Source organism: Dama dama, chromosome 18 (assembly GCF_033118175.1).
Source record: "Dama dama isolate Ldn47 chromosome 18, ASM3311817v1, whole genome shotgun sequence".
NCBI classification, from domain to species: Eukaryota; Metazoa; Chordata; class Mammalia; order Artiodactyla; family Cervidae; genus Dama; species Dama dama.
Window position 1 is genome coordinate 14,148,283 of NC_083698.1, and position 19,706 is coordinate 14,167,988.

Consider the following 19,706-nt stretch of genomic DNA (forward strand, 5'->3'; position numbering starts at 1 on the left):
GGTGAGGGTAGGATGATTAGAGAGAATAGCATTGAAACATGTATATTACCTTATGTGAAATAGATCACTGGTCCAAGTTCCATGCTTGAAACAGGGCACTCAAACTCAGTCACTGGGACAACCCTGAGGGATGGGATGAGGAGGGAGGTGGGAGGGGGGTTCAGGATGGGGAACACATGTACACCCATAGCTGATTCATTTCAATGTATGGCAGAAACCACTATGATATTGTGAACTAATTAGCCTCCAATTTAAATAAATAAATAAATTTTAAAAAATAAAAAAGGGGGCCTTCTATTTTTCTTTGAAGAATGGAAATACTTCAATTGTATTTAAATAAATGAGGTCATAATGATATTAAATTTGGAGGGTGGAGGGCCATATTTGAATGTATTAATTTACCAACTCATTATTTTAATAATTGGTAAAAGGAAGTAATCAAGCACTTACGCTATCTTTCCTATATTAGTCATGTCTTAGAGTAACTACATAATTGTTGAGAAAAAAATTTTATATGGAAGGAATAGGTTGAATAATAAAAAAATGAATGACAAAATCATAGTAACACTATTTTGAAAGTACTACTAAGTCAATGGATCCAAAATGGTCAGCAACAGCTGCTAACTCAAAAGGAGAAACAACCAGATATCATGTGCTTCCTAACAACACATGCAGAGTAACTTTGTCAAAAAAAATGAACCAAGATGACATTAAACTTCTAGATACAAATACCAATTAACTGGAAATAGAACAGAGGAACAAGTTAAAAGAAACCATTAGGAGGCAATCAGCAAACTCCCAAACTCAGAACACTATACTGAGCAGTTTTATCCATAAAATAGAGAGAGAGAACTATAGATTAGGGAATATTTAAGAGATATGTGAACTAATTGCAATTTATAAACTTCGTTACAATTCTGATTTCAACTAGTAAAGTGTATGGTGGGGGGGACCCATAAAACAATGAGGATTATTTGAACACTGGGCATTAATATACAGAATTATTTTATGTTGCTTTTAGGTGGAATAGTAGCATAGTTCTTTTATTTTTTTATCCTTTCTATAGACATGACAAAATATTTAGAGTTGAAATTATGTCTGAGATTTGCTTTGAAATAATCTGAGTTGTGGGGAATCACAAAGTGAAACTTGCAAATTGTTTCAAGTGGATGATTCTCTACTTTTGTACAAGTTTATAATTTTCCATATAAAAAATTATAAAGAGAAAGAATAGAATGCCTCCTGTTGTAAGGCTAGGCATAAAGAAATGACATAGACACAGAAAAATTCAAACATCAGGGTTACCTAAGAAAGAACAACAAATATTAGAGAAAAACTTGTGACTTTAAGTCAGTTGCAATAAATTATTTCCTTTATGCACTATACTAAGAACATCAGAATCAACTGGAAAACATAGTATTTACTAAGAAAAGGGGAGAACACAGCACCACCTCAGATACAACAGTCATTTAGTCTACAAGGCAAACAATGGGCTCATGAAAACCTGTGATATCTGTACAGAAGCTATTTGCCTAATAGCCTTGTATTGATAACGACTGTCCAATTAACATCTTCACTACACTTATTACACACACGAGAAATCTATGAAGGATCTTAAGAGACCTTTAGTGACAAACAGGAAGGAGCCTGTACATCTCTTAGGGGTTTCTCGCAGGTAACTATAGCTAGCTTGGAACACAAGTGATCCTAAAATGGCACTGATAGGAAAGCTCCTCGTTCAATGCCACGTTTAAATGCCCCCATCTCCAAAACGTAAAATAAATCTGCTTTCATCCTTTGAAATCCTATGGGACTGGAAAGTCTCTTTGTATTACTGAAAAAAAACGCCAGTATTCTAGTTGATTTGAGAGAAGGTTGTCCTGCTCACAGAAAGATGCTGTATCTCAGAAACACTTAAGATACTCTGCAGACGGAAATAGGGGGAAAACGCGCCCCCTCCCCCCCATTTGAAGTTCTCCTTTCTTAGCCTGATTTCCGACAATATTTTAACATCTGAAGCTATTTGGCCATCCTTAGAAGTGCAACTTATCCTCTCAAGGCACGAAAAAGTTGCTTAAGTCCGAGGAATGAGTCACTTTGCTTTGATGAGTAAGCTCAGGTGTCATGGATCCTCGATCCGAAGAAAGAGGGGAGGGGGCGTCAGATATGCAGACGGAAGAAGACAGGCCGCTGCGTATTGGATGGCAAGAACTCGATATTCCTATAATTGCGTCATTTCGAACCCAATTGGGTCCAGATGTTATGCGCACCGACGGATTACCGTCTCGGAAACTCTCAATCAGACGCAAGCGAAAGGAGAGGAGGCGGTTAATTAAATATTGAGCAGAAAGTCGCGTGGGGAGCGTGTCACGTGGGTCCCGAGACTCGGCGAGCCTGTGATAAATACCGCGCGGCAGCCAGCCGGCAAAAGAGCGCGCTGCTGACCTCCTCCATCGTTGCTGCAACCGAGAGTGCGCAGCGCCCCGCGAGTGCTCAGACCGGCAGAGGAACCCCGCGGGCGGGTCAGCCGCGGTAAGTGCCCGCGCGCTGTAGTGCGCGCTTTCCGCCCCGCGCACCGCTCCGAGGCGGCGTCTAGCAGGGCTGGATGGGCGGCTTCTGCGGACAGCGGGGAAACAGCCCGGGGACCACTGGGGGTCTGCGAGGAAACGGGTATCCCAAGTGTTTTGTTCCTCCTTGTCTTCCACCCGCAGAGCCTCCTGTCTTGAAGGTATGGCTTGGTGGTTGGAAGCTGGGGATTTGGGGTCTAGGAAGAATGGGATTTGAGATTTTAGGGCTTGATTTTCTTTCCTAACGTGCACATGCAGGACTTTAGCCCTTTAGGCGGCTTGTCTTGTTTGAATCGGTCCTGAGTTCTGTCATGGGATCAAAAAATTCCTTTTTTTTTTTTTTCCTCCTCTGCCTCTTCTCCCTACCCTTCCCAGAAATCCAACATGAAAATCCTCGTGGCCTTGGCAGTGATTTTTCTCGTCTCCACTCAACTATCTGCAGAAGAAATCGGAGCCAACGATGATCTCAATTATTGGTCCGACTGGTCCGACAGCGACCAGATCAAGGTGAGACCCGGTCCCTAGTTGGCCTGCGCCCTTCTTCCCTGGTTTAGGAGCTGTCACTTACCACCATCCCACCATCACCCCCAGCGACAGCACCCTAGTTACCCTAGCGGGCTCCGAGATCACAACCAGAGGCAGTGGGGCGCGCTGCGAGGGCTTGTAAAGGAACGTCATTCCCCTGGGTCCCGCAACCAAGAACCAAGTTTCCTCTGCATCGTCGGGTCTCCGAAACTCTCTGGAGGAATAATACCCTCCCTAAGGATCCCGGGATCCTCACAAGACTGGAAACCTCACAAGGTTTCATCCCCTGGTAACGCGGATTTCGGGGACTAGTCCCGCTGCAAGGGCCTGGCGTTTGGAAACGCTGGGCAGGGACAGAGGAGAGCGCGTCCGACGCAGGCAAAAGCAGGGGCAAGTGGCCAGTTGCTGGGGGCCTGGAGAGGCGCAGGTGGGTGGGAAGCTAACTTCCGGCCCTGACTTTTATTTTACTGACCTGAAGACACAGCCGCAAGTTTTCCTTTAGATTGCTCGCAGCTGTTTGCGCGAGGGACCCACATGCAGCAGGAACAGTGAGGATCACTCACTGCTAGTCGCCTGTAAAGCGCTGTCCCCTTGCCTACCACCCCTGGCCAGTCTCCCCCATCCCCCGCCACACACACCTGTGTGCATTTAGGGCGTTGATAGGTCGCCGAAGCCAGCGCTTGAGATGAGACAAAGTCCGGTAGCTGAGCGGCAGCTGAGTGAGGGTCCCGGTGCTGGGAGCAAAGAACCGAAAGCGGGGCGTGGAGGCAATGCGCGTCCGGCTAACGGCAAGGCTGGGCTAGCGCGAGGCGGAGGTGCAGGACACCGCCTGGGAGGGGAGGAGTGGGGAGAGGGAGCGCCCAGGCTTGAGGAAGCTCGGCTTCCTCTCTCCTCGGAGCTGGTTCTCTACTCCTGGCCTGGCCCCACCGCCAGGATTTGCCCAAGGCTGGAACGCACTCCGGATTCCCAGTGCCTCGAACTGGTTGCCTTCAAGCCCGTTAGTCCTTGTGTTTTTCCTCTAGGAGGAAATGCCCGAACCTTTTGAGCATCTTCTGCAGAGAATCGCCCGGAGACCCAAGCCTCAACAGTTCTTTGGATTGATGGGCAAACGGGATGCTGGTGAGATGGGCTGGTCCCTCTCTGCCTCTCTGGGCAACCCACACACATACACTCCCCCCCACATCTCTTAGCTCGTGCTCAGAACACCCCGTCTCTCTTGCTCTATGAGCAGAGAGTTCCACTCTCAAAGGGGTGTATCTCCTGCGGCGCGACGTTCGCCCTCACCGCACTGATGCACAGGTGCCCACGGAGGGAGGGAGGTGCATCTGAACCACCAAGGACAGGAAGCAGCCTTAGCTAAGGGCTTCCTTGCCCAAGGATCCAAACTGGCAAGCAACAGGAAGACTCAGGGAACTCAGTAGGTTCTCAGTGCTGGTGGAAACTGACTATAGATCACTGGGGTTGGAGGAGATTCAGCTGCCAGTGTCTTATGATAGAAAAGGAATTTCCTTGAATTCATCACACCATCAGTGGAATGTGTGGTTAACGTCAATTTGTCTCTTGTCAGATTCCTCAATTGAAAAGCAAGTGGCCCTGTTAAAGGCCCTTTATGGTAAACATTTCTATAAATCTTTATTTTACTATTGTGAATGCACATGTGTGAAAAGGAAGAAAGCCTTTTGTGGACTCAAATACAGATTCTTGATAATGCCTGTTGAACTGAAGAGATGTGTCTGCTCTCTCTCTCCTGAGAATCAGAGGTGATGGACCATGAATACATGTCTCTCATAAGAAAACAAGAGACGTGGTATGGCCAGGCAGTTATTAGCAAACCTCAGAAGTCTCACAGACCTCAGTTTGAATCTGTGGCCCATGTAAACCAATTGAAACTATTCCTTTTGCTAAAACATTGCTTTTATTATTAATAATTTGGCTAGCATTTATGGTTCTGCTATATTCCTCAGGATAGTACATGAATGAGAAATGTTGCATTATTTTAAAAATCAATTTGCTTTATAATTCTTTTTAAAAATGTAGCTCCTTTTAAACAAATATATTGTTTGCTAATTTTATTTTTCTTTCTCTAGGACATGGCCAGCTTTCTCACAAAAGTAAGTTCCAAATTATTTTGACATTTATCAAATGCAAATATAAATTATATTGAATTCCATTTTATATAATATCTAATTTTCTGTTGTAATGTAGGACTTGATCTTTTTAATTAACATGATTTAAGACTCGAGGAGACTCATATTACATCCAGAACATAATTGTTTAAAGTTCTGTAATATCATACCTACCATAAAGATGCATTATATTAAAAATCCTTTAGCTCCCAGCTAAACTGTTGTTGAATTCCTGACCCACAGAAACTGAGATAATAAATATTTTTTGTTATTTTAAATTGCTAAAGAAAGAAGACAGGAAGGAAAAAAGGGAAGGAAAGAGGAATCCTTTAATTCATATAAATTGTTAGTTTTAGGTAAGAATCTCAATCCTAGGGGTAAAAATCCATCACACATTCCTCTTCCCTCATTTTCACCCTGCCACTTCCACTGCAAAAACAAAAGCAAAAACAAAAATTGAAGCATTTACAGGCACCTCTGAGTTCATTTTAGTATGTTGGATTCCACGTTGACATAATTTATTAGTGTAATCCAGCAGTCAGTTAAGATGAAGTGAATGTCTGAGTAGAGAATCCGTACTAAAGTAAAGATAGAAATGTATCAATAGTTTTGTGATCCCATGATGGGATGGGAGACCTGTCTTTCCAAGCATAGTGAGACATTCTTATGGCAGCAAAGATGGCAGAATTGTGGCACTTGACAGTCATTAGATCACAGTCTCCTAGTTAATGGAACCAGGGTTGCAGAAAGTCCCAGGGATCATCTTAATCACACTCACTTAGCCCAAGGTCCAATCCAACTTGGATTCTGGCTCATCGAGGGCAAAGCAGGCCACACTAAGATAGCAGCCATGTAGTATAAACCAAGCTAATGTAGTATAAACCAAGAGACGTTCTACCACTAGAGTTAAAATAATAATCCTTCCCAAAGGTTTCATCTTTGAAAATAAATAAATTTTATTCATATTTATTTTCTCAGGATTTTACCTTCAAAGGAATTATATATAGCAAAATTCTATGTGATGAAAATAAATGTACTGTTAATTCAAAACATACTTTTTCCAAAGGAAATATTTTTTTAATCCAGTAAAATAGAAATAATGACCTTTAGAAATTTATAATTATTAAGTATAGGACTCTGATTTAACTAAACTTTAGTTTCCTGAGAAATATATTCAGTAATATGAGGATATTTCTATCACACATGTGAAGTTGACTTCCTGAAAATCAAAGCTTGCTCAAATAGCACAATATTTAAAGCATTACATAAAACACATAAAATAGAATATGAATAAAGTGTACTTGCTAATATTTAGATATAGAATTGAGAAAAGTGCCTTCATTGTATTATTTTATTTACTAAGACTTACTAGGAGTCTTTATTTCTTCAGGCTCACCAAAACTTGCAATAGTTATGCATTTATTATATAGGCATATATTTGGAAGCTTGCTTTTCTTGGTACTAGTTATAACAGTTTATTTCCTCAGATATATACATATTAAAATACCCCTAAATGTATTTTTCCAGGGCATAAAACAGATTCCTTTGTTGGACTAATGGGCAAAAGAGCTTTAAATTCTGGTATGTATAAAACCATGACTGGACATAAACAGTATCTTAAATCTACTTCTACTTTCTCTAAGGCATTCTTTTCAAACTATTAAACAGGAATAATAAAATTAAAATGAGTACTTATGTTGAAAAAATCTAATTGCAATAAATAAATCCAAGAATGGATTTATAGCTGATTGAGTGAGCTAATACCACAACATCAGTCTCTTTCTCAAACTCCCAGTGTCTTCCCCTTTCAGTCATTACCTAACCTGAATCTTTGAGCTAGTCCAATATCCTTTCCCTTATATCTGTTCGATAAGCTACACTTTACCTTACTGAACTAAGAGGGGTGGGGAAGGTGGAGGGGGGGATTAAAACCAAGCTAATTAGAAAGTCTTACAAAAGGTTAAATCTGACAGTCTTCTAACACAGAAATAAACAAAAACAAATCCATTTTTACAAATCACTTGCTCTTTATGAAATTATAGTAGCTCATACTCTATACCTCCTGATGAATGTTTAACACTAGGAGAGTAACATAGTCCATTCCAGTGCCTTAAAAAGGGAAACCATCAAATTATCCTAGAGGGTTATAATCAGTCCTGGCTATAAAACCCTTAAAGAGAAGGAGTGCTACAGTTCTCTTCATAACCCAGTTTAATTCTGAACAATTGTTTCACTTGATATAAAGGCTGCATATTTCCTTTCTTTTCTTTAATTTCTATATTGTATGTAAATGCCACATGTATAGATCTGAAAACTCATTTCTTAACTCATTCATCATAGTATTTTCAAGGTTAAATAATCCCTATATCATTTTCCTAGAGACTGATATTCTGTTAAGCTCATTCAGGTCTTATAATCTATAGGTTATTTTTCTTGGGAAAGCTATTCAAATTCTCTTTTTACCTTCAGTGAAATTAGAATTAAAATACTAATCATGTAATTAATTAGAGATTAATCATCACCCTTCTTACCCATTTAGAGTATTTCCAGTTTCCTGAAAATCTATGACTAAAATGTGCTGACTTAACTAATCTGAAAAAGTCAAGCAAAAATGAGGTATTTTAGCCTATATATTGGTTCTCTATCTTCTAAATTTAGATACTACTTCAGTAATTTGGAGGGTTCTCAATTTTAAAGAAGTTGTGAATGTACATAATGAAACACTAAAATTGTTTTATTGCTATCTATTATCTTCCAGCTTTTGGAAATGGAATATAAGTTTAAACCACATTGGCATTATATGTATCAGAAGTGTACACTAGCCCTTATATACCTGTGGTTTTCTTGAAACCATGCCAGTCATCAACTTTTCATTTTCAGAACTGATACAGGTTTCAGAACATGCTTAACTTTACAAATAATATAGATATGTGCAATTTAGAACAAATTAGATGCTATTAAAGGTACTTAAAATAGTAATGTAATTATAGATAGTATTAAATAGAATCATTGTATGAATCACAATCAATCTATGACTAAATCTTTGCTCCTCCATTTTAGTTAAGAAAATATCAAAGGAAAACATGGGCAAACATGTAATCTATAACCAATCAGGTACCTTGGCATATAATTAGTTGAGGCAAGGTTATCATAGTGTCTATGACCTTCTACAGCCATCTGATCCTTACCCTGTTATGGCAAAGACCTTTGACAATCTGACAAACCTAGAAACTACCTTCCCAGGGAAACCCTCATCAGTTCATACACACAAATATTTACGGTTTTAGAGGGTTCAAGGACCACGTAAGAACTTTGCTTCCAATTAAGACATTGTTTTCTGGCTTGATCACTAGTCTGTCTTTGGTCAGTTTACATTAGCATTCACCTCCCTTCTCTGAGGAATAGAATTATATTACGAACGCTTCTCAGCTTTGTACATGTTTGACATGTACACTATTAAAAACATTCAGCTTATTGCTGACCTCACTTAAGTAAATCCTGTACACCAAGGAGCATCTGCTCGGTGGTAAAGGTGGGAAGCGACAGCACTGGAGCCTTTATCTACCTTCTCTTTCAGCAAACCCTTCTCACCGAGAAAATCGCTTAGAGTGGCATCTATGATTCCTGATGTCTTTCACAGTTCTTTCTATTTCAAGTATTTTATACATGCATACTGAATTTTTAAAAGTGCAGTAGTTTTAAAAATCATTTATTATGTAAATCTAAGTGTATAAAGTATTAGCTAAAATAATGAAAAATGGACATAAGTATTTTGATCACAATGATCTGATCCTTATTCTTTTGTGGCTACAGACCCCTTTGAAATTATGTTTAATATAATAATATAATTTGGTGCTTTTTTCTTTCCAGATAGTCAAAGTACTTAAATTACTTGCTAGCTCTATGTTAAATACCTTTGGAAATAGTGATTAATCTTTCACAGGCCATTTAGGGTGCTAGGAGATAAGTTAAACTATGTTGTATTTAGATGGTACAATTACCCTACTTACAGACAATGAGATTGTTTTTAGTCTCATGGACAGTCTGTCATTGGAAGGAATCCAGAGGGCGGGAAGAAACCTTCACACTATTAGGTACCCCTATCCTGGTGCCTCAGTGCTAAAGAATCTGCCTCCAATGCAGGAAACATGAGTTCTACCCCTGGGTCAGGAAAATCCCCTGGCAAAGGAAATGGCAACCCACTCCAGTATTCTTGCTGGGGAAATCCCATGGACAGAGGAGCCTGGTAGGCTATAGTCCATTAACTCACAAGAATGAGACAGGACTTAACAACTAAACCACCACCACCACATACCAGAAATCAGCAAACTTTTTCTGTAAACAGTCAGATGGTAAATATTTTAGACTGTATGAACCATGCAGTCTCTGGAGCAACTACTCAGATCTGCCATTTTAATGTTAAAGTAGGCAAAGACACCTGGAGAAGGGAATGGCTACCCACTCCAATATTCTTGCCTAGAGAACTCCATGGGCAGAGGAGCTTAGTGGGCTACAGTACATGGGGTCACAAAGAGTCAGACATGACTGAGCAACTAACACTTAACTAACTTAGGCAAAGACAATGCATAAATGAATGGGTGTGGCCATCTTCCAATAAAATGTTATTGACAAGAAAAGATGGTGGACTGGATTTGGCCCATGACCTATATATAGTTGGTTGACTATATCCTGGAATAAAAGTCCCACATTTTGCTTTCATCCTCCTACTATTCCTGTTTACTTTAGGAACTGTCCTTTCTGTAAATCACCAAGGTGTCTGTCACTGCTTGAGAAAGCTATGGAGAATCAATATTGCAATATATTGTGGAAGTACACTTTGAGGGCATCAAGTCAAGGATGACCAAAATAACCAAGAATTCTGTGGATAGATCACTGTCAATCAGGATAAAGACTGAGACCTGAACAGAAGATGCACAAATAAGACTCTTAGAAATACTTCAATGGAGGGATAAAGTAATGAGTTTAAAATAAATTTCCTATGCTTTGAACTTTGTTTATCTGTGTCAGTGACCCTCTTAACAAACCCTTTACCTTCTCTTTGTTCTCAGTGGCTTATGAAAGGAGTGTGATGCAGGATTATGAAAGAAGACGTAAATAGACTACCTAACATATTTATTGAGCTTCATTTGTGTCAGTGGTCAAGGAAAGGTAAAATGAGACATGCATTATGAGGAATAATTATTTATTTAATAATTGTTGTTTGAGTTTAAAACTCAAAAAGTATTTATTTTTCATATTGTGGCAATATATGTTGTTAAAAAATATGTTGTAATTCTAATATGACAACTCAGTCAGAAGCAGAAATCAGTGGTAATTTCTCAACAAAGCACAGTGTTCAATGAAGTTGTAAAAACCTATCAAAGATATAGTCTCCAAAGAAAGGAATCATTTCTGTTTCTTGGAAGCAGTCACATCAGCTACTACTAAGGAAACGAAATTCACATATAGGCTGTGCTTCTACATTTGTTTTCATGGTGAAAATGTGCTGAGAGTTGGTATCAAACTGTGTTTGTATCCCTGCAGCATGTTTCATGTTTTGTGACTACATAGAGATGTTTAAAAAGTTTTACTGTGATTCTAAGATCTTTATTTTATTGTACAATGTGTTGTGATGGTTAACATTTTAAATAAAAGAAAAAGTATCTTAAATTGGGTCTTATTCTTTCATTAATCTTTATGTCTAGTTGGCAGCCTTTCTTTCAGTGGATGAGATATGTTCCAACCTGTTTTGGCTTTAAAATAATGAAACATAAAGCTACTAAATTTCTCTTTCTTAAGGAAAATGACTAAATGTAATCACAGTTTCTCTTTCCCACACATATGCACTTGTTGTTGTTCAGTCATTGGCATAGGATCATTCATGGAGAAAACAATTACATTCTGCTACCCAAAGAGTAAAGGCTCAGTTCTGTTTACCTGTGCTTATGATTCCCTTTTACAAATAGAGCAACAATCTACTTTAAAGAGGCATTTTACTGATTATTTCCTTGTTGAGCAAAACATCAGTGCAGTACTGTTTCAGCCCTCCTTAAAACCCAGGGAGAAGTACAACAGTGTTGGAGTCTCACTAGAATTAAGACACTAAACCAAACTCTCACAAAGGCCACTGGAACATGCAGAAAGATAGGGAGCTGATAATATGGCATTGCCCCCATAACAAAGATAGATACAGCCCCTCTCTTACATTTCTAAGAACTGCCTGTGAATTACTAGTGCCATTAACACTCCAGCAGAAGTACATGTATCAGAAATACTGAGCAATCAGAGGAAAGCTCTTGTGTGTATATTTGAGGGAAGGATTGCCAAGTGCCTTTGTGATTGCACAGTGTTAAATACTGGCAAGTGGTAAAATAACTCAGGACAAGCATTGCTCAGTGAAATAAAATTCTGTGAGTTTTTTCTGGACTAGTGACTGTTTTTGATCAATGTTAAAACCATTTGTGAGACATGAGTGCTAAAGCATATTTTAACCTTTATATCTTTAAATGAATAATTTGTTCAAAAAAACTCCAACGAACTGATTTTCTTTACTACATATTTTTTTTTTTAGTATTTGAGCTTACTACATATTTAAATAATAAAGATTATATTATGATCATCACTTTACAATTGAGGATATGAAGCTCAAGGAAATGTTGAGGTAAGAGATTATGATATGAGAGGAGTCAGGATTAGAAAGGAATTACAAGGCCAAAATAGCAGAGCAAATTAATATCTAAATGAGATTGATTAAACAAACCGGCATATTGACACAACTGAAAATTATGGCATCACTTAAAATGGCATTATTGTGTGTTCAGTGACATAGAACAACATATCTGGTATATTGTTAGGCACACGGCAGTATTTCTGCATTGTATGTTCATATATATTTTTGCATAGATGTTCTAACAGGAAGGAATCATGTAATGGATAAGACTGGGGTTCAGGGTCAAACTACCCCATTACTTAACAGCTGTGTGATGAGGGGCGAGTCCCTTAACTTCTTTCTGCCTTATTTTCCTTGTTAGTAAAACTGGACTAGTGATGCCACCAACGAGGATCCTGCACTCTGCACAGACAGTGGCCATATGGCGTCTAGGGGAGGGTCACGGGACATGATGCGTGTCAGGCTTTGAGCATGATCTCCGGCATACTGTGAGCATTCTGTGCAAGTTACCTGCTGCCATTATTAGCTATTCTTCAAAATCCCCAGAGAGAAAATTAGCACTATATTATGGCCAATAAATGCTTTTTGTAGACACACGGAAGCAGCAGCAGCACGGGGGGTCGATTCTAAACAGTTACCACACAAGTTAAACCTAGAACTGCTTCACAAATTGAGTGGCCCTTTGTGCTGTGCGTCAGTGGGCCAGACAGCCCCCACGGCCCTTCACTCTGAGATTCTGTAAGTCTAAGCAGCAGGATCCCACGGTGCTGGGTGAAGACCCCCATCAGACAGTCTGCACTCCTGCCTTCTCTCCCTCCAGGCCCAGAAACCTAGCAACAGCTGAGCAGGAAAGAGAGATTCAGCTTGAAGTTTGTACTCATGAAATATTTACTATTACTTCCCCTCTGTGGCATACTTTCTTCAACCAAAATGAGTTTTCTTCACCTATATTCTTTCTAAAATATGTTTATTCTGTTACAAAACAGCAACAAGATCAATCTGAATAGCAAAGTTACCTGAATACTTTATTGCTTTGGTTTGAGGTTTGTTTTTGGGGTTCTGTTTCGGTCAGGATCCAGGGTAAAAATAAATGATGCTCAAGCTGAGTCACAAAGGTGTGGGCAGGATGTGGAGAAGGCAGCAATGGAATGTGGTCTCCAGGCTAGCATCCTTGCAACCACTGCGACCCCTGGGCCTAAAGGATCAAGACGAGGAAGTATGGGTCTCTATGCGCCAAGGGTCAGCTGGTGGCTGTTTTCTTCATAGGAAGACGAACAGACACAGAATAGTCAACACGGGGGTGTGAGGAAGAAGAGAGTGAGGCGATCAGTGACCATGTGCCCCAACCTCACCGTCCTCTTCCTGTCTGATCTGCTCCTGGTACTTCCATTGGGCAAACCCACCTGGAAAACAAAGGTTTTGGAACTCTGCATACTGTGTCCACTGGAAAGCTGCACAGATAGGGCACCAGAGCAGCTGGAGAAAGCTGGTGAGCACATTGGGAGGTAGAAAAGGAAGATAAGATGCCCGATACACCAAGTACTTCATTAGTGAAAGTGAAAGTCACTCAGCTTGTCCGACTCTTTGTGACCCCACGGACTGTAGCTCGCTAGGCTTCTCTATCCATGAAATTCTCCAGGCAAGAATATTGGAGCAGGTTGCCATTTCCTTCTCCAGGGATCTTCCCAATCCAGGGATCAAACCCAGGTGTTCTGTACTGCAGGCAGATTCTTTTCCACTTGAGCCACCAGGGAAGCCCAAGTACTTCATTATTTTGAATCAAAAGAAAATTCATAAGCAGAAATTCAAATAGAGAAATGAAGAGAGTAAAAATAAAAGTCCTTCTCTGAACACCAATTCTACTCCCCAAGGATACAGCTTCATGTGGCTCCATCCAAAGAAACAAACAAAATTAATCTTATTTCAACTTGAGCACATGCTGAAACCTCCCCTTTTGGCTTTTTTTTTTTTTTTTTTTAATTAGTTGGAGGCTAATTACTTCACAACATTTCAGTGGGTTTTGTCATACATTGATATGAATCAGCCATAGATTTACACGTATTCCCCATCCCGATCCCCCCTCCCACCTCCCTCTCCACCCGATTCCTCTGGGTCTTCCCAGTGCACCAGGCCCAAGCACTTGTCTCATGCATCCCACCTGGACTGGTGATCTGTTTCACCATAGATAATATACATGCTGTTCTTTTGAAATATCCCACCCTCGCCTTCTCCCACAGAGTTCAAAAGTCTGTTCTGTATTTCTGTGTCTCTTTTTCTGTTTTGCATATAGGGTTATCATTACCATCTTTCTAAATTCCATATATATGTGTTAGTATGCTGTAATGTTCTTTATCTTTCTGGCTTACTTCACTCTGTATAATGGGCTCCAGTTTCATCCATCTCATTAGGACTGATTCAAATGAATTCTTTTTAACGGCTGAGTAATATTCCATGGTGTATATGTACCACAGCTTCCTTATCCATTCATCTGCTGATGGGCATCTAGGTTGCTTCCATGTCCTGGCTATTATAAACAGTGCTGCGATGAACATTGGGGTGCACGTGTCTCTTTCGGATCTGGTTTCCTCAGTGTGTATGCCCAGAAGTGGGATTGCTGGGTCATATGGCAGTTCTATTTCCAGTTTTTTAAGAAATCTCCACACTGTTTTCCATAGCGGCTGTACTAGTTTGCATTCCCACCAACAGTGTAAGAGGGTTCCCTTTTCTCCACACCCTCTCCAGCATTTATTGCTTGTAGACTTTTGGATAGCAGCCATCCTGACTGGCGTGTAATGGTACCTCATTGTGGTTTTGATTTGCATTTCTCTAATAATGAGTGATGTTGAGCATCTTTTCATGTGTTTGTTAGCCATCTGTATGTCTTCTTTGGAGAAATGTCTGTTTTGTTCTTTGGCTCATGTTTTGATTGGGTCATTTATTTTTCTGGAATTGAGCTGCAGGAGTTGCTTGTATATTTTTGAGATTAATTCTTTGTCTGTTTCTTCATTTGCTATTATTTTCTCCCAATCCGAGGGCTGTCTTTTCACCTTACTTATAGTTTCCTTTGTAGTGCAAAAGCTTTTAAGTTTCATTAGGTCCCATTTGTTTAGTTTTGCTTTTATTTCCAGTATTCTGGGAGGTGGGTCATAGAGGATCTTGCTGTGATTTATGTCGGAGAGTGTTTTGCCTATGTTCTCCTCTAGGAGTTTTATAGTTTCTGGTCTTACATTTAGATATTTAGTCCATTTTGAGTTTATTTTTGTGTATGGTGTTAGAAAGTGTTCTAGTTTCATTCTTTTACAAGTGGTTGACCAGTTTTCCCAGCACCACTTGTTAAAGAGGTTGTCTTTTTTCCATTGTATATCCTTGCCTCCTTTGTCAAAGATAAGGTGTCCATAGGTTCATGGATTTATCTCTGGGCTTTCTATTCTGTTCCATTGATCTATATTTCTGTCTTTGTGCCAGTACCATACTGTCTTGATGACTGTTTGTAGTAGAGTCTGAAGTCAGGCAGGTTGATTCCTCCAGTTCCATTCTTCTTTCTCAAGATTACTTTGGCTATTCGAGGCTTTTTGTATTTCCATACAAATTGTGAAATTCTTTGTCTAGTTCTGTGAAAAATACCGTTGGTAGCTTGATAGGGATTGCATTGAATCTATAGATTGCTTTGGGTAGAATAGCCATTTTGACAATATTGATTCTTCCAATCCATGAACACGGTATGTTTCTCCATCTGTTTGTGTCCTCTTTGATTTCTTTCATCAGTGTTTTATAGTTTTCTATGTATAGGTCTTTTGAAACCTCCCCTTTTAACACCAAATCATTATAAGCATTTTTTAAAAGATACCTACATTTTTACAAGAAATTAATAAATACATTGGGATTTGTGAAAAACAGAATAAGGACTTTTGGTGAACCCGGAAATTGTCCAGAAGGACCAGATTTCTGGAAAAGAAGGCACAGGGAAGCCACAGCCCTGTCAAGAAAATGCAGAGGTTGCAGAGGAAGGTGTCAACCCCAGAAATGAGCACTGCAGAAGGGACTTTTCATCAGCAACCCTGGTGCCATGAGATCCGAAAACAAAATCTAAAAATTCTTTAGGAAAATAATATCCAGCCAAACTCTGAATTTGTGAAAGAAGAAAAACCAACTAAAAGCTGTTAGCTTAAGCCTTTATTAACCATCACAACAGGCTCAAGATGGCTGCTCTGCTGGAGAGCAGATAGCCCAAAGAATTCACATATTAGATTGATGAAAGTCAGGCAGAGTTCCACTATTTTTAGAACTATTGTCAGAACAATCCTGAGAATTGTTCAGTGTTCTGATTCTCAGAAGGTATGGGGAACTTAGACTGCTGCATTAGTCACAGGACAGGATTCAGAGTCTGCATTTAATAAGACCTATCTAACACTAAAGACATCACCAAAAAGCTGTTGGAACTAATAAACAAATTCAGTAAAGCTGCAGTAATTTTGCAGAGTACAAAATTAACATATAAAAGTCATCTTGTGATTCTATATACTGGAAACTAATTAGCTGACAATGAAATAAAGAGAAGAATCCTATTTATAATAGTGTCAAAATAAATTTAATCAAATGAGTGAAATTCTGAACACAAAATCATAAGACATTGGTGGAAAAAAATTGAAGAAGACACAAATGGGGAAAGATTCTGTGTTCATGGATTGGAATAATTAATATTATTAAAATGTCCATACTACTCAAAGTGATCTACACATTCTATGTAGTCCCTATCAAAATTCCAATGGCATTTTTCACAGAAATAGGAAAACAATCCTGAAATGTGCGTGGAACCACAAAAGACCCCAAATATCCAAAGAAATCTGGAGAAAGAAGAAAAAAATTGAAGGCATTACACTTCCTGGTTTTCAACTATATTACAAAACTACAGTATATCAAAATAACATGACGCTGGCACAAAAAAGATTTAGAGACCAAAGGAACAGAATCAAGAGCCCAGAAATAAATCCACACACACAGTCAACTAATATTTGACAAGGAAGCCAAGAATACTCAAAGGGGAAAGGATAGTCTCTTCAATAAATAGTGCTGGGAAAACTGAATATTCACATGCAAAAAAAAAAAAAAGAAAATGAAATTGGACACCTATCTTTCACCTCTCACAAAAAGTAACTTGCAATGGATTAAAAACTAAATGCAACACCTTCAACCACAAAACTTCTAGAAGAAAACACAGGGAAAATCTCCTTGATGTTGGTCTTGGCAATAATATTTTGGGATTTGATACCAAAATCACAAGCAACAAAGCAAAAATCAACAACTGGTATTACATTAAAATTTCTGTGAAGCAAAAGAAACAATGAACAAAATGAAAAGGTAGCCTGTGAAATGGAAGAAAATATTTTCAAATTATGTACTGATAAGGAGTTAGTATCTAAAACAGATTTTAAAAACTCATACAACTCAATAACAAAAACAAACAAAAAACAAATAATCTGATTTAAAAATAGGCAGAGGACCTGAATGGACATTTTTCTGAACGGATCATACAAATGGTCAACAGGTATATGAAAAGATGCTTAACATTGCTAATCATCAGTGATATGCAAATCAAAACCACAATGAGATATCATCTCATACCTGTTAGAATGGCTATCATCAAAAAGACAAGAAGTAACAAGTGTTGGCTAGGACACAGAGAATAGGGAATCCTTGTTAAGTTCTTGATAAGATAGTTGTTGGGCAAAAAGTATGGGAAGAAATTAAAAGCTCAAGAGAGAAATTAACTCCAAACTGACAGCTCCTCAAAACGGTGGGAATGTTGCCTTGGGCTAAGATGGTGGAGGAATAGGATGGGGAGACCACTTTCTCCCCCACAAATTCATCAAAAGATCATTTAAATGCTGAGCAACTTCCACAAAAAACTTCTGAACCCTGGCAGAGGACATCAGGCACCCAGAAAGGCAGCCCATTCTCTTCGAAAGGAGGTAAGACAAAATATAAAAGACAAAGAGACAAAAGAGTTAGGGATGGAGACTCCTCCTGGGGAGGGAGTCGTGAAGGAGAAGAAGTTTCCAAACACCAGGAAACCCTCTCACCAGTGGGTCTGTGGGGAGTTTTGGAACCTCAGAGGGCAACATAACTGGGAGGGGAAAAAACAAACAAACAAACAAACACAGAATATGCGTCTAACCACAACTCCCAGTGGAGAAGTAGCCCAAATGCTTGTGTCCACCATCAGTGAGCAGGGACTGAACAGGGAGGCATGGGTTGCATGCTTAGGGTAAGGACCAGGCCTGAATGCCCTGAAGACAATCTGAGGGAGCTAACATGAGATAGCAACCCAAACTGTAGGATAGCCAGAGAGAGAGAAAAAGAGAGAGAGAAGTTTCCCATGAAAAGCTCTAACCTAAGGCACAGCCTGGCCTGCTCACAGAATAAAGGATTGAGCGAATACCAAAGGAGAGTTATCCAAGTGCGGACCTGCCCATCTCCCCACCAGAGGCAGAGAAGCAGGCGGGCGACAGCCAGAGCCAGAAGGCGAGGGGCAATCTCCGCCCCAGAGATGGCATCGTCCACCAAACTGTCAGCAGGCTCCCAGTTACTAACCAATTCCTGGGATCCTGGACGGTTGACATCTGCCAGGAGAATCGCAGTCAGAGATCAGCTCCCCAGAGGAGACACATGGCACACCTGAGACAGTGCTCTTGAAGTGCACCCAGGAAACCAAGTGTCTGGGACCAGGGAGGTGATTAAGACACAGCCCACCTGGGGAGAGTGCACTCGCCAAACACCTGGACGTCTGAGCTGCTCCAACCTAGGAAGGGCACAAAATGCAGGCCCAACTGAGTCTGTGCCTTTGTGGAGTACCCAAGAACCTGCGGCTTAGACCTGGGAAGTGCACCAAACCCAGGGCCTGCTTTGGATAGTTCCCCTGCAGAGCAACCTGGAGCCTGAGCAGTGTAGACGGGGAAAGCACACACGCCGTGAGCAGGGGCAGACCCAGTGTGGCTGAGACACTGCAGGCACTCCCCACACACGCCAGTGATATTTGTTTGCAGTGTCCCTCACTCCCCACAACACAACTGAACAAGTGAGCCTAAATAAGTGACCACCTTTGCCCCCTTATGTCAGGGTGGAACTTACACACTGAAGAGACTTGCAAACAGAGGAAGCCAAAATAAACAAAGAAGAGGGAACTGCTCTGGAAGTGACAGGTGCAACAGATTAAAACCCTGTAGTTAACATTGACTAAGCATTGGAAGGGGCCTACAGACCTTGAGAAGAAGTATAAGCAGGAACAAGGAACTATCTGAAACTGAACTGATCCCACATTGCCCTCAACAGCTCCAGAGAAATTCCTAGATATATTTTACTATTATAATTTTTTAATTTTTAAAAATTTTTAAGTTCTTTATTACTCCTTTAATTTTCATTTTTACAACCTACTATTACCTTGCAAAAAAAGACCCTATTTTTAAAACAAATTGCATATATATTTTAAAAATAATTTTTGTGATTGATTTTGTTTTGTATTTTTTAATTTGTATTTTTGAGCATCTAACCTCTACTCTAGATTTTTAATCTTTGTTTTTTGGTACTTGTTATCAATTTCGTACCTTTAAGAATCTAATCTTCAGCACCCATTTTTACTTAGGGGTGTGATTACTGGCCTGATTGCCCTATCCCTTTTTGACTCTCCCTTTTCTCCCTCAGGTCACCTCTATCTCCTCCTTCCCCCTTCTCTACTTAACTCTGTGAATCTCTCTGGGTGCTCCAGACTGTGGAGAACACTCAGGGAACTGATTACTGGCTAGATTTGTCTCTCCCCTTTTG

The 19,706-nt window shown here is 39.9% G+C and overlaps 1 protein-coding gene across 4 annotated transcripts; it reads left to right on the forward strand.

Moving 5' to 3' along the window:
- The first annotated feature begins 2,372 nt into the window (after positions 1 to 2,372).
- TAC1 (tachykinin precursor 1) lies at positions 2,373 to 10,848 on the forward strand. Of its 4 annotated transcripts, XM_061166299.1 has the most exons (7): positions 2,400 to 2,532; positions 2,943 to 3,074; positions 4,115 to 4,211; positions 4,660 to 4,704; positions 5,180 to 5,203; positions 6,746 to 6,799; positions 10,288 to 10,848. In XM_061166299.1, exons 2-7 carry the CDS (start codon positions 2,952 to 2,954, stop codon positions 10,335 to 10,337), a joined length of 393 nt encoding a protein of 130 aa, XP_061022282.1. In that variant the 5' UTR covers positions 2,400 to 2,532; positions 2,943 to 2,951; the 3' UTR covers positions 10,338 to 10,848. The 4 variants fall into 4 exon arrangements, with proteins under 4 accessions (XP_061022283.1, XP_061022285.1, XP_061022284.1 ...); XM_061166300.1 differs by lacking the exon at positions 4,660 to 4,704 and having other exon boundaries at positions 2,373 to 2,532; XM_061166301.1 differs by lacking the exon at positions 6,746 to 6,799 and having other exon boundaries at positions 2,376 to 2,532.
- The last annotated feature ends 8,858 nt before the right edge of the window (positions 10,849 to 19,706 follow it).